The sequence below is a fragment of the Protopterus annectens genome, chromosome 11.part0 (genome assembly GCF_019279795.1).
Source record: "Protopterus annectens isolate FY-2018-M chromosome 11.part0, PAN1.0, whole genome shotgun sequence".
Classification (NCBI taxonomy): Eukaryota; Metazoa; Chordata; order Ceratodontiformes; family Protopteridae; genus Protopterus; species Protopterus annectens.
The window spans coordinates 74652222-74668026 of NC_056745.1; the positions used below are offsets into that span (position 1 = coordinate 74652222).

Here is a 15805-nt window from a genome sequence, read left to right on the forward strand (position 1 = left end):
TGCTTCAATAAATATAGTAACATAAACTAGAAGTGATAAGTAGTACAAATGTGTATAAGACATCTCATATTGATTTGGCAGTTCACTACTTGATAAATAGAAGCCTGAATTTTATATAACCTAACACACCTTAGTCTTATAACAACTGCACTGTGTTTTTGACAGAATGCCAAAATCCTTTCAGCTGTGTAAAGGGCAATACAGCTATGCCATTTGTCTCGCTAGTGGATAATATTCAACAAAGCAGTCTTTGATATAACTTTCATGTGGTTTCTTAATTTCTTTCTGCTTAATAAACAGGGCCCTTTCATGACTTGTGTAGTTTCTTGCTGCATGTCATATAAGTAATTTATTAGGTTAGAGGATGACTGGGACTGCTATTTACCCCAGCTTTGGGTTACTAATTACCTGGCTTGTGTGGGATGGCATATGCAAGTAAACCTTCCCACTGCTGTTACTTGAGCGATATCATACCTTAGTGTTACTTTCCTTATCAAGCATGCTAAACAAAAGGAAGTGGTTTCCCAGACAGGAACTCTTATCTTTGGAAAAGATAAATCAAGATAAGGCTGTTAAGCTATATTTCCTCTTCTGATTCTGTGCTCTGTTCTACCTTTAAGCTCACAGCATCATCTGCTTCCCAGGAAGACCTTTTTTGCTTTATTTTAGTATTAGCATCCACACTGGAACAATGGCAGTTGAGAAAGAACATAATGGTGTGCACAACTATGCTTTTACCGTGAGTATTTACTGTACTCCAATGATAACTATATGACTAGTCATTTAGGACATTAAGAACTTAGAGCACATGACTTGTATACAACTTGCAGAGTGTTTATTTGTTTATTAATGTATTTATTTGTACATGCAAGCTTTTGTGTGTTTGTATTTGTTAATCAGGGTGGAGCAGTGGCCCCTGTGGACCTTTTTTCAGCACTATCTGCTTAAGTCACTTTGTTCAATCACACTGCAGGCAAATGGAAGCTAAGAGAATCAAACCCTAGACAACAGTAAGCACTAGCATCTCTTAGTCTTAATAATCTGTGTTTGTTTTGGAAGGTGTGTGTGCATGTGTGTGTGTGTGTGTGTGTGTGTGTGTGTGTGTGTGTGTGTGTGTGTGTGTGTGTGTAGTTTAATTTGTCTTAACTATTATTTAAGAGAGGTGGAAATATATAAAGTGAACTTAACCATATTTTAAAAGATCTTACAGTGTATCAGTGCCAGGTGTGCTATAAAGTCTAGAAAGGTTATGGGTCTTGGCTATGCATGTGATGGTTATTGAAACCAAATTAAGATCTTTAACAAATATTAAAGTAAATAACAATAACCTGCATTATTTGTATTCGCACTGTATATGCTTGTTTTAATCGGGGGTAGAATGTAGTTATATGTTATATATTTAATCTATGTGAATAGTTACAGTGCATATGTTGTATGATGTACACTTTGCGTGAGCAGTAATTATGCATACTATATTAAACCCGAATATGCCTAGAAGCACATATTTCTATATATGTCTGTAGCCAAGTTAATTGATAAGTATGCACATGAGAATCTGTGTGCTACCATATACAATTCTAGGAGCATGTATAAGGCATTGTATAGTTATTAAACATTTTCCTGAAGCACTGAAAAAAGAAACCATAGCAGTACATATGGTTTTCTTTATCTAAGTTTATTGAACAGTTGCATTTAAACAATAAACAGTAACACTAGCTGAATAAAGTTTTGTGAATTGCTTACATTTTATTACAAAAATATTGTATTAAATGGACATTGTAACCACGTTATAGTGACAGTTACTTGTGTATAATAGGTACAAATATAATAATTTGTTTTTTAACATTGTGCAGTAAAAGTGGCTCCACTTTCTGTCTCTCTCTCTCTCATACACACACACACACACACACACACACACACACACACACACACACACACACATACATGCATAAACACACAGGTAGATATATATGGCATTCTATCAAAACGGAATTAAATTAATTAATTAATAAAAGTAAATACAGGAAACTCAAACAGGGAAAAAAAGCCATAACTTTTTATTGTAACCTACTCATCAGCTGAAGACGTTATTTCTTATATATTGCTAGAATAAATACATGCACCACCATTGCTCAGGATGATGTGTTAATAGTTGCCAATGACTACACAAAAAAAATATTATCTGTAGCACCCCCCTCACCCCCAGTGATTAGATCAGGTAGCTGGAATAAAACTGTAAAAAACATTTACAGTTCTTCATCTTTCAAACAATTCTGACAGATATGTGAAATACCCCTGAAACAACGGTTTCAGCACAATGACATAAAAAGTACAATGGCGCTATTAATTAAGTCAAGGTTTTATTTAGTCAACTGACAAGGCAGATGCTGTGAGTGAATCTAATTATCTGATTTTCTGATTTTCGGTTTTGATTTGACAGAAAGCAAATGGTTTTGTTTTTTTAATGGTGCGAGATGCAAGACAGATATGTTCTCTAAGCTAACTGTCAAACCACAAATTCATTGTGCTTATTTTCAGGCAACTGCTAAACAGAGTGTGCTGCAAATGAATATTACTTTTACTACATCAGTCATCCTGTTTCTGTTGCATTGTTGCAGTCTTCAGCCCAGGTATTGAAGTGAGTGGATGCATGCATTACTAGGAAGTTCTGACTGGGGTTTATCACATTTTCAGTGGTGGGCCAGGATGAAAGCTGCACATATTAGGCAAGTAAATTTAAAGACAAAAAAATTACATTTTGTGAAATACATGAAAACACAATTATATGCAAACATCTAGAACACATTACAGAGAAATTACACAGATAGACAATGGATATATTATGTAATGTGCTTTAACAAACAAAGTTTTGGTAAGAAATAACTTTACCTGGAGATTAGGGAATGCGACTGAGGAAAAACAAACAAGGATAAGTGGGACAGGCAGAATGTCAAAATAATAATAAGAGTAATAATAATAAACAATAAAGGTAGGAGAGAAATCAATAAAGAGTCAGCAGGATGGGAAAAAGAGACCCATATGATAGGGTCAGCAAGCAAGACGGAGTCAGGGCTGCTGATCAACAGACATCTCATTGAATGGACATCCTGCTGAAGTTATGAAACCAGTGATGCCTCTCATTAAAGAGCGACATAGAGACATCTGATGCACGCAGACAGCTGCAGTATGTTAAAAGGAAAACCCACTCATGGCAAAGGCCCAGCTAGATAAGTAATGCTCATGACTGCTGGAATACAAGCAGATGAAAGTAAGAAAATATGCCTCTGAGTTTTGCTGATTGCACTCCGACAGACCTGAATGTTATCTTCCTTTTGTGCCCATGCCATATCCAGCATTTTCTTTCTAAATGTGGCAGCCTGTGTGTATCAGATATCCATCACCATTGATGAGTGGTGTCATCAATTTTAGGCTTTCATTTTGCTATTTAGTTGAAGTGGTTTTACTTAGCCTTGGACCCTAGGCAGACAAGGAGTGAGAAAAGCAGACATGAGGAGTGAACCAAAGGAATGTCAGAGAAGATAAATTAAATGAAGAATATCAGGGAAAAAAGTCATTCAGAGGTAGGAGCTCAGAATCACAAGAAAAGACTAGAGCAGGAAGGGCAGCAGCACAGGGAAACAGGAAATGTGGAAATGGGGTATATAATTAGGGTGCTGTTTAGCAAAGGTAGATGCCTAGGAAGGAAGATGACAGAACTGCTTTGCTAATAGTGGAGAGTCAGACTGACATGTTTGGGATAACAGATATGCAGGGCAATGACGGGGGGGGGGGGGCATGGATTAGAAAGGGACAGGATGTTCAGAAGGACAGGGTAGCCCTGGACTGGCAGAAGCATGGCCTGGGAGAAAGTGATAACAAATGTGGAGATGAGACCAGGAGGAAATAGTGGAGCAATTAATTCAAGAGGCTGAGAATGAATATGGCAAGGAACCAAAGGTATGCTACCATGGGATGCACTTCATTGGTGCAGATTGGAAAACTGGTACTCTACCACCCCCTACAGGCCACTTAGTTCAGGTAGCAAGACTGATGAATCATCAAAAATAAATAAATAAATAAATAAATAAATAAATAAATAAATAACAAAAAGAAGGGGGGGCGGGAAAGAAACATGTACATGATAAGAGACCTCCATCTTACATAGGCAGAGTGAAGTATCTCACCGTCCAAGGTGGGAAGAAAGAAAAGCCTGAATGGGGTTATCAGATAAAACCAGGGTAGGTAGAATTCTTAGTCTTGTTTTCTAAAGGGGAGGATGCAGTGAACGGTGATTGTTGAAGTTAGAAGGGGTATGCAAACCTTTAACATTGTAACAGCAAGTTTTGGAATCAGCCTTTCTCATTTTGTTTTCAGTAATTTTAAGTTTTGCACTTGTAATAGGAAGCCTGAGGTGAAGCTAGGCTCCAGTTCCAATGTTTCCCTGTTTTGGACAAAACACATTATTAGAAAATGAATCAGTGAGTGAATGCAAACACACACACAAATACACATGCCGTTTCACTTTTTCCACTGACTTCAACAACAGAAGTCCCTGTCATATTTAACAATCTGTGTTACATAATTCAGTGTATCACTTATCTATTTGGACAGTCAAGTTTCACAATCAGCAATGCCAAAATGTGAAGCAGAATATGTTTATTTGTAGATAGTACATATTTCAACGTGTGTGTCAGTACAGAGTGAAGAAATGACAAGCCAGCATGAACATACGTAACTAATATTACTATTGATGTCAGCAGCAAAAGTAGCCAACAGACAAATTGATAAGCTCCAGAAAAGTTCTCAATCTTTCATGGTGGCGTGACCCACAAAAAGGATATTTTAAGAGAAGCAGAGGGAGGCAAATCTCCCTGTCCCTCACAGAAATAAAAAAAGTAGAATGCCAGCTTTTTTATCAGTTAGAAAATGATGTTAGAAAATTACAGTTTAAGCAAATACATATACATGTAAGAAGTAGTTAAGTCTGTCCTGAAAGCACTTATGCACATTATTATGAAAGAAACAGACATTTAAGAAAAACAATTCCTACTGAAACTTTGAATTTAAATACAAACAATATGGCTTTTGTTATGTGAAACTGTGAGACAGAATTATAGAGATTAGCTAAATGCTTTACTAGCAGAAATACACACTGTTAATAATGCTGTTCATACAGACTGCTATGTTCTTAAGAGTAAGTGAAAAGATACTTACAGAACAGTACATTTGTGGAAAAGATGACTAATATATATATATATATAGAGAGAGAGAGAGAGGGGGAGAGAAGTAGAGGAAACACTGTTTTACTTACTTGCAATCAGCACACACCTGTCAAATCAGACAAAAGAGCTAATCAGAAATTAGCTGAATGCAGTTTAATAAAAATAGAATGCTCCACATTGTCAAATGTACTTGTTAGTTCAAATAAAATAGTTGCAGTGAAGTAGCCCTTGCTTGTGGTATTTTTGAGTTAGCAGCACATTTTATGATTTCTTTTGTAGTAAAGTGTCCTTTTTAGAAGCCATCTTGGATTTTGCCGAGACTGTTCAAGGCGTACCTCTCAACCTCTTAGAGCAAGAAATCTGGAAAAAGCCTGACATAATGGGAGACAATGGCCCAACAATAGGGACGTCATTTAAATATTGCTTGTATAAACTTAGAAAGTTGATAGAATAACAGGGTCTGTCTTAGTATGCATTTTTCTGAAGGATATGAAGTCTGAAACACAAATTTATGTAATTATTTAGTGACTTCAGTCCTCATATCATCACAGTGATTGGCTAGAAAACCACAGATTTTATAAGAAACAGACCAAAATATGAGCCAAAAATCTGGACATTTTGTGAAAATCTGGGCAGATGAAAAATATGGTTCTAGGATTGTGCAATGCATGTAAGGATTAGAGTGATTAATATGGGAAAAGAAAGAAAATAAGAAAGGTGTTGTCCAATAGTATGAGGCCATAGGGAAGAGTGGTAGGTGGTGAAATGATAACTGGTAAAAAGATGCCTGGAAGGAAGTACTAATTTTTTGAAAGAAAAAGCTGGGAATTTCCGGAATGATGGGATAAATGCCAGAAACAGAATAAGGAAATGTGAGGAAAAATACTTAAGAATGTACTTAAGTAGTTTTAAGATAAACAAGGACAGTAGAGGTGAGACAAAGTGTGCGGGAAAAGGAAGGGTGCGATGTGAGGGATACCGGAAAAAGAATACCACGGAGTTTAACAGAACTATGAACAGAGACGAAACATATACGGATGGGGAAGAATGATGCCAGACGTAAGGACAATTACTGTAAATGCATGGAAAATGCAATGGAGCATAGGCAATAAGAACTGTAAGTAAATGTATCAAAGGTAAAGAAAAGGAATGTGAACGTTTATTTAGTGTGCTCCTTGCATTGTTTATCAGAACTCTGTGACTCAGTTGGTTCCTTTGTATATTAAACAATCTTTCTGCCAGGAACCACAGTTTCAAGACCAAAGCCAGGGCCGTAATAGTCTTGGACAAATTTGAGAAATATACCCCTTGTATCCGATTCATCTTAAGTAGGATTCTTGCATCCTCAGCCTCCTGAATCTCTGTATTAGTTCTTGGTTCTTAGTTCTTTAATTCTCTGGGGCCCCTTTCCCCCACTGTTGCAGCTCTCTCACCCCCCCCCCCATACTTTGCTGTACTTGCTTCCTCTTTTGCATAATGTTTTGCATACCCAAATCCCATAATTCCTCTTGAAGGCTTTTTTCTACCTTATTCCCATCCCTCTGTACCCACCCCTTTGGATCTGTTGTTTGAGCCTTTTTCTGAATTGATCACTTTCCAGATTATATGAGGGGAACCTCCAGTATCTAATTTTGGGACCTGCATCCAACTCTCACAAGACTGTTTTCAAATAGGTGTAGTAAGAGTATATCAGCAGCCCTATACTTAAACTTTGAACTAGGTGTATACATTCTGCTGATATGAAAATCTTATCTACTCTGGTCCATTTATTAAGTCTGAATGAAAAGAAAGTATATCCTCTGTCAGTTGGGGAGTTTCCTGTCTTTGCCCATATATCCAATATTCCCAAATACACATATCTCTGGTATCTTTCTTAGTTCTTGTGAACTTGTTTGCCTGCTCCAAGGCCACCCTGGATCTCCTGACAGGAATATACCTGATTCCAGTCCCCATTATCAAAACCATGTCCTCAGCAAATTGCATGATTTCCAGTAGGATTCCCCTTAGCTCATTCCAACCAGCTCTAGGGGGAATATTGAGACCAACCACTGTTTTTTTACATCCAATGTAAGGATCCTTTAATGCTTGCAAATCTGCCACCGTGGTCTTCTAACTTCCCATACACCTGAACGGGTAGATGCATTAGATCATCACCAGCGTTCCTCCACTTGTCACTCCCTTATATATCAGTTCTGTATATACTATACAACCTTTCCTCCCCAATGTCTAATGCTCCTCCTGGGTGAGGTGTAACAGTCTTCTTCAAGTTCTGTTTTGATGGCACAAGGGGAAAGCCTGGCTGAGTAGATGACCATGTCATCTACATATAGAATGATACTGAGATGCAGAAGGTCTTTGGTTAGGTGATTAATAAACATGAAGAAACATAGAGGGGAAAAGATGGATGCTTGAGGTACTCCCTTGATTATTAGTGAGGAAGGAGAGAAGGAGGATCCAGTTTGGACTTTAAAGTATCCCCTGTCCTTGAAGTTTCTGATCCATGGAAAAAAGCTATGGCTCATTCCAGCTGAAATAAGGGAGTTTAACAGAATTTAAAAGTCCTCCAAGCAAAAGGCTTTTGTCAGGTTGAACAAGATAGCACTGGTAAAACATCCCTTGTCCATGTTCCTGAGAATATCATCGGTCAGGGCGTGCAGGATTATCATGATACTATGGCCAGCCTAGAAGTCATGGTGATGTACAGAAAGAATACTGTATATTTTGGGTATATTCTGTAAGCTGGGTGAAGACTAGCTTTTCAAAGAATTTACTTAGGGTGGGTAGGACTGAAACCGAACTAAAGTCATTGGTGTCTTTAGATTTGGGTTGCTTAGATATAAGTTTTACTATTGGTTGTTTTTACAGTGTAGGTATTGTGCTGGGTGAGAAAAAACATTGTATAGATAATTAAGTGTATGAAGTATATACGCTTCTCATAGTACTATAAAGCACATCTACAACTATCAGGGCATTTGTGGAGATTTCACAGATGCAGTTCTCAAGCTGTCTGGTTGTTATTTTTTAGAAGTAGAAAGCAGTGGATAATGCATGGTGGATCAGATTTAAGAACTGGGGTGTCTATGTGTTCTGTGCTGACAAAAGAGCACTGTAGAGAATTCATTAAAGAAGTCTGTTGTTGCAAGATTGGCAGAGATGGTAAGAATGGAGTGTTTAGGCTGTGGAGGGGGTGAGGGACCTTGTTCCAAATAGATGAGTAGGTGTTAGCAGTAAAAAGCATACTGCATCTGTGCACAGGGCTGCCTAACAGAAAAATGATGAGGCAAAAATTGGATTGAAAATGTAGTCAAGCATTATCCAACAGTCATCAAACCATGCAAGACAGAGCAGAAATAAAATTATAAGAGACTAAAAAAAACAATTTAAATGCCCCACAATTATTAATTTGTAAGATGTTGGTGCACATGTGCACTTAAACCATACAGATTATGAAAACATTGCAATGTATGCACCTAGATGCATCAGTTAAACAACACTGCAGACTCTAAAATATGTTTCTTGGTTGTGATAAATAAACAATTTACAATAGTGATCTGCAACATAGGAACCATAACAATAACAGGAAATACAAAGTGCTTAACCCACAGGATCATTAACACCTTTCCAATACTAGCCCCTAAGATGTACTCCCCTTTTCAAGCATGACAAAGCAGATCAGTCCTAGAATAAATTTATGGATACCCATCCAATCATTCATGTTTAATTTTAAAGAAGCTATGGTATTACTTTGTTTAACCTGCAGGGAGAGTCTGTTCCTGAGGTGATGTAGGAGTTGGGTAATACATTTGTTAATCTAGCATGTTTTATTTATGTGCTGTTGGAGATTTACGTCCCTTATCCTAGAATTAGTGGAGTTATTTGTTTTGCGAAGATCCAGGAGATCAAGAAAGATGGGATCCCTAAATGGCATGGAATGCAAAGCATTTGTCCCCCTGCTGGATCCTATAAGAAACTGGGTAAAGGAATAGTGCTTCAAGCCTTTCCTGGTACCTCAGGGAACTTAGGTTAACAATCTTCTTGACTAGAGACATGTAAAACATTTCCAGATATTTAATATGTCTAGAAAGGTACAGGCTGAAGGGGAGGACTGTACTCAATTGCTGGTCTAATTAGGAATGCATACAGAAGGATGACAACTTCTTTTGATGTGGATAATATGCCTTTAGATATTAGTTGTGCTCAATAGAAGATTTTTCTGACTACCGCTATTACATGGAGGTCAAAGAACAGGACATTATTGACCCAGATTCCAAGATTTCTGACTTCATGAATATTTTGGAGTGATGTATTGTCTATGTTATACATTATTGAAGAGAGCTGTTTACCAAATGTGACTACCAAACCTCTTCACATTTAATTTTAGCAGTTTTTCTGAACATCACTTGTTTATGAGGTTTTGCCCGTGCTGTCATGGGTAGATATCAGAGGTAGATTTGACAGCAGTTCCCAATTTGCAGTTATCTGCAGATTTATTTAATAAAATGTCCTGATTTGTGCCAAAAAGGAGGATTCTCCGTACTGAGCCCAGGGCTAGAACACTAGTTACCTTCATACTTTCCAAGCAGGAGTCTGCTATCTTTCAGCCATTTCATAATTTCATAGTTTCATAGTTTAGTACTAGGCTATCTGCCCTGGGGCATTTATAAGCCTAGCCATAGTGATGTGGCTTTCGCCACCCCATGTAATGGTACAAAAGTGTACAGAATAGATTTAGAATACTGTGCCTCTGTCTAGTAGTGACACAGTGAAGACCCCCTTACATAACAGAATGTTTACTGTGCCTCTGTTTAGTAGTGACACAGAGATGACCCCCAGGGTAAACCTACGATCTCCCATCCACTCGTCAAGATTTCTCTTGAAGAGAGTCAGTGAGGGGCTCTGCCTAACATGAACTGGGATTCTGTTCCAGAGTATGGGAAGCCTCTGAGTTGTGAATCTGTCCCTCCAGCATGTCCTATTCATATTTGTGCTGAGGTTTAAATCTTTAGCTCTCGTGGTTCTGATGGATTTGGATTTTTTGAGGTCGAGCATGTCCATCAATTCCTGATTGGACATGGCCTTGTACGTCAGGCACAGATCACCTCTGAGTAGGCGGTATGCTACTGAATAGAGCTGGAGTTTCTTTAGTCTGGCAGCATATGACATATGTAGGAGACCCTTGATCCTCTTGGTGAGGTACTTTTGGGGTATCTCCAGCTGTTGCAAGTGTCGGGTGAGGTACATACCAAATGGGGCATTGTACTCAATCATGGGCCTGATAAGGGAGGAGTATAGGGGTACAATGACATCCTTTGATCTGGATGTGAATCCCTTCATGATAAGGTGGGCAAGGTAGAAAGTCTTTCAAACCACTTTGGCAACATGGGTGTCAAATGAGAGGTCACTATCGACTTGGGTCCCCAGGTCTCTGATTACTTTTTCCGTACTCAGTGGGTTACTGTCTATGTGATAATTTGTTGGTACTTTGTTTTTCCCAAAGGAGATGGCTATACATTTTTTGGCATTTAGTTTAAGGCCATGACTCTGGCACCAGTTGTCCATTTCAGTGAGGCCTTTCTGTAGGATGTATGTGTCAGCTGGTGTATCAACTATGGCGCCTAGTTTGCAGTCATCTGTGAACTTTGTCAGCCACAACCCTCCCATGTTTGCTTTCACATCTGAGAAATAAATGCCGAACAAGAGGGGCCCCAGGACAGAGCCCTGTGGGACACCACTTGTGACTGGCTTTGAGTCTGACATGGCTCCAGCGATTTTGACTTTATGGATTCTATCCTTTAGCCAGTTTGCAACCCATCTTGTGACATATGGATTTACATTTAAGCTGTTGAGCTTGTCTATGATGCCTGAGTGGGGTATTGTGTCGAAAGCTTTAGCCAAGTCCAGGTAGGCTGTATGGACTGCTTTGCCCTCGTCAATGGCTCTAGTGACTGTTTCGAAAAAGTCAACCAGGTTCAGAAGGCAGGATCTGCCCTTTACAAAGCTGAACTGGGTGGGATCAAGTATCTGTAGGTCCCCAATGTCTCTGTTTATGAGTTCCATAATGATTCTTTCCATAGCTTTGCAGACCAGGCTGGTTAAGCTTATGGGGCGGTAGTTACCAGGGTCTGTAGATGTGCCTCCTTTGTGGAGTGGGACCACTGTTGCTGTATGCCAGTGTTCAGGTACATATCCTGTAGTAAGGCTAAGGTTAAATAGTATTTTTATGTGCGGGTTTAGCTCCTCTTGGAGTTCACGTAGCACGCAACCTGGGATACCGTCAGGTCCCATTGATGCTGTGTTTTTAGCTTTGATGAGGTCGGTTCTCACCTGGACATCTGAGATGACAGGGAGGTTACATTCAGCTGGGATAAGTATTTCTTCTTTTGGGGGTGAGGGAGGGGAGAAATTTGCACTGAACCTGTCTGCCAGAATGTTGGCAATATCTGTGGGTTCAGTGTATTTTTTGTCATTGTGAACTAACTCTGAGCATATCTGAGTGTTTCCACCCAGGTTTCTAACATAGCAGAAGAAGGCCTTGTGGTTATCTTTAGTGTCCATAGCGATTTTTCTCTCAAAGTTGGCCTTGGATGTTTTTATGAGAGAACGTAGCTTTCTACTAGTGCTGATCAGAGATGCCTTCTCTTTATGGGATTTTGTTCTGTCTTGCAGTAGCTTCTTTCTTTTGTTATACAATTTGTTTATGGCTGGGTTCCACCAGACAGGATGCCTGCCCTTGGTGGAGAGGGTCTTGGTTTTATTTGGGATTGCATGATCCATGCATTCTTGGAGATGTCCGTAGAAAGCATTTGTGAAGGATTCAGCATTGTGGGATGTGGTTTCCACTGGCCCAGTGGGCTTAAAGGATACCATCTCAGTCTTAAGAAGTGTAAAGTTGGCTTTTGAGAAGTTTTTCACTGTAGTCTTTTGTGTTGGGGGTGGAGGTGGGATATGTATATCCAGGGTGATTAGTCTGCAGTCAGATCTCACTAGTGAGGGGTATACTTCCAGTGTGGAGCACTTTGTCCCCATGTTTGTGATAATCAGGTCTAGTATATTATCTCCCCTTGTGGGAGAGGTGACTAGCTGTTCCATTGCATTTGAATTTATGAATTCCAGGAACCTTTGGGCTAGGGTGTTAGGGCTAGAATAATGCACCCAGTCTATGTTAGGGTAGTTGAAGTCTCCCAATATGATGGTGTTTGGTGAGACATTCATATCCTCCAATGTCTTCAGGAAGGCTGAATGGGGTTCCTGAGATTGGGAGGGTGGTCTGTGACATGCTACCAGTTGTATAGCAGTTTTGCCTACGGTTAGTTGCACCTGGATGGTCTCTGATGCTTCATGTGTTGCCACTAACCTGGAGGTGTGGGTGTCCTTGATGAATATGGACACTCCCCCTCCCTTTTTGGTTTGGCCCGAGTTTTGGGGCCGAAAAGCATGATACGAGGTATAGCTTGGTAGCACTGGGGTGCTCTCAGGAGCCTTGAACCAGGTTTCAGTTACTGCACAGACATCGATGTTCTCCATACTGAGGAGTGCTTCGAGAACCTGCATCTTGAGATTTAGACTTCTGGCATTGACCAGCATTACACTTAATATTTTTCCATTTTTGTTTTCTAAGGAGGTGGGTTTGTCTTTTGAGCCTTGCCTAAAAAAGGCACTATGGGGGTGGCAAGAGCCTTAGCCAATATCCGGAAGCCCAGTGGTGACAGATGCAAGCCATCCCTTGTGAAGCAGCGTGGCTTGTCCAGCATGTCATCCCAAGCAGACAGACATTGGATCCCCCTAGAATGACACCAGTAATTGAACCAATTATTAAAGCTGATCATCTTGTCTTTGTATTGTGGCATCATTCTTGGTGAGGGCAAGATGCTGCTCAGGGTCAGGGTCATACCTGCCTGGGCTACATAATCAGAGAGCTCCTCTATGTCTCTTTTCATGTAGTCCAGTGAGGTACGTCTCAGGTCATTCACGCCGGCATGGATAATGATGGAGTCATATTTGTACTTGCTTTGGAGTGACCTGAGTGCGTGTGTTATATGGTGGATCCTAGCTCCCGATAGGCAGCTCACCATTACCCTCTCCTTGTTCAGCCTGGTAAGTGGAACGTCAGTGTGTCTTACTATAGAGTCACCTGTTACTAGTGTATCAGGCATGGTGTTTGGCCTTAAGGGCTGTGATTGTTTGACATACTGATTTATTGAAGTATGTGTTGCATGTGTTATGTTTTGAGGTGGTGGATTTTTGGGTGTCTGCTTTGGGAGCCTCTGTTGTTTTGGTAAGTTTTTTGTTAGAGCCTCCGAGTATGTCTTTGTGTTATTATGTGTTTGGTTTGCAGTTGTGGTAGGTCTATGTGGGACTGGGTTTGCTGTGTGTGTGGTTACCTTCTCCTCCTGTCTGGTCTTGCCAGTCCTGAGTTGAGAGAGTTCAGCCTCCAGTTTGGCTATATAGTTGCATCTCTCACATGTATTTGTGTTTGTTGGGAGGAGGAGAGGGTTGTCTGTGTACATGAGACAATTGTAGCATTGTCTCAAGATTCCCAGATTAACCAGCTGAACCGGAGAGGATGCTAGTAATCTACTACTCAACATGCTAGAATATTATAATGGAGTGCTGTGCCTTTATGGGAAGTGGGTACTCACAGGGGTGGTAGGTGGATGTAGTGCTTACTTTAGTTTGAGAGTGCTTACTTAGAAGAGAGGTTTTGAGAACAAGTGCTAGGCTTATAATAATTTGGCTATCCATCTCACCACACATGCATCTACATTTAAGGTACGTGGCTTATTCATGATGCCAGCATGGGGATAGTGTTGAAGGTTTTGTCCAGATCCAAATAAACCATCTGAACAAAATGATTGATGTCTACAGTTTATGTTATTTTCTTAAAGAGGTTAACTAAACTGACTAGACAAGATCTCCCTTTGACAAAACCAAACTGATATGGAGTTAGCCTGATACAGTTGCTGAAATCATAATTTATGAGGTCATGTATGACATACTCCATAACTTTGCAAATCAGACTAGTCCAGCTAATGGTCTACAGTTTCCTATGTCTCTGATAGTGTCACCCTTGTACAGTGCCATCACAAGGAAAGGAGGAAATAACATGGCATATTTAAATGGCAGGCATTGAGAACGTTGATTCATTTAAGTCCCCATGCATAGCATTTAATAGGTCCTGAAGGTAACACTAAGATTATATCAAAGTGAAATTTATCAAGATAATTATATGCTTAATAGCATGTGGGTGTAAAACTGGGGTTATGGCTTTCACCCCAGTAGTTCACATAATTAAATCAAAAATCTAATGATTGTTGACATGTGAAACATAAATTTGGTCAGCAGGAGCAGACAGGATGGTATACACTAGTATATAAAATATTAAAGAAAGCATTAAGACTTCTAATTTCCATTTCAGCAGTTTGTCTTAGAAAAGAACTAGAGTTTGTTCAGAAGATGTCAATGTCTCTGCATGGCCATGACTGTGTAGATTAGGTTAAGAAGGGATAAATCTCCCGAGTTGCTCAGTAGATGTCGATGTCTCTGCATGGCCATGACTGTGTAGATTAGGTTAAGAAGGGATAAATCTCCCGAGTTGCTCAGTAGATGTCGATGTCTCTGCATGGCCATGACTGTGTAGATTAGGTTAAGAAGGGATAAATCTCCCGAATTGCTCAGTAGATGTCGATGTCTCTGCATGGCCATGACTGTGTAGATTAGGTTAAGAAGGGATAAATCTCCCGAGTTGTTCAGTAGATGTCGATGTCTCTGCATGGCCATGACTGTGTAGATTAGGTTAAGAAGGGATAAATCTCCCGAGTTGCTCAGTAGATGTCGATGTCTCTGCATGGCCATGACTGTGTAGATTAGGTTAAGAAGGGATAAATCTCCCGAGTTGCTCAGTAGATGTCGATGTCTCTGCATGGCCATGACTGTGTAGATTAGGTTAAGAAGGGATAAATCTCCCGAGTTGCTCAGTAGATGTCGATGTCTCTGCATGGCCATGACTGTGTAGATTAGGTTAAGAAGGGATAAATCTCCCGAGTTGTTCAGTAGATGTCGATGTCTCTGCATGGCCATGACTGTGTAGATTAGGTTAAGAAGGGATAAATCTCCCGAGTTGCTCAGTAGATGTCGATGTCTCTGCATGGCCATGACTGTGTAGATTAGGTTAAGAAGGGATAAATCTCCCGAGTTGCTCAGTAGATGTCGATGTCTCTGCATGGCCATGACTGTGTAGATTAGGTTAAGAAGGGATAAATCTCCCGAGTTGCTCAGTAGATGTCGATGTCTCTGCATGGCCATGACTGTGTAGATTAGGTTAAGAAGGGATAAATCTCCCGAGTTGTTCAGTAGATGTCGATGTCTCTGCATGGCCATGACTGTGTAGATTAGGTTAAGAAGGGATAAATCTCCCCGAGTTGCTCAGTAGATGTCGATGTCTCTGCATGGCCATGACTGTGTAGATTAGGTTAAGAAGGGATAAATCTCCCCGAGTTGCTCAGTAGATGTCGATGTCTCTGCATGGCCATGACTGTGTAGATTAGGTTAAGAAGGGATAAATCTCCCGAGTTGCTCAGTAGATG

General features: G+C 40.0%; 1 protein-coding gene across 1 annotated transcript in view; it reads left to right on the top strand.

The window, feature by feature from the left end:
* Positions 1 to 375: 375 nt before the first annotated feature.
* The window catches only part of LOC122815177 (solute carrier family 23 member 1-like), a 489586-nt gene continuing 474156 nt past the window's right edge, over positions 376 to 15805 (top strand). The window contains exon 1 of the mRNA XM_044087457.1: positions 376 to 739. Coding sequence (XP_043943392.1) covers positions 692 to 739 — 48 coding nt within the window. The 5' untranslated portion in view covers positions 376 to 691. The remainder of the gene's footprint in view (positions 740 to 15805) is intronic.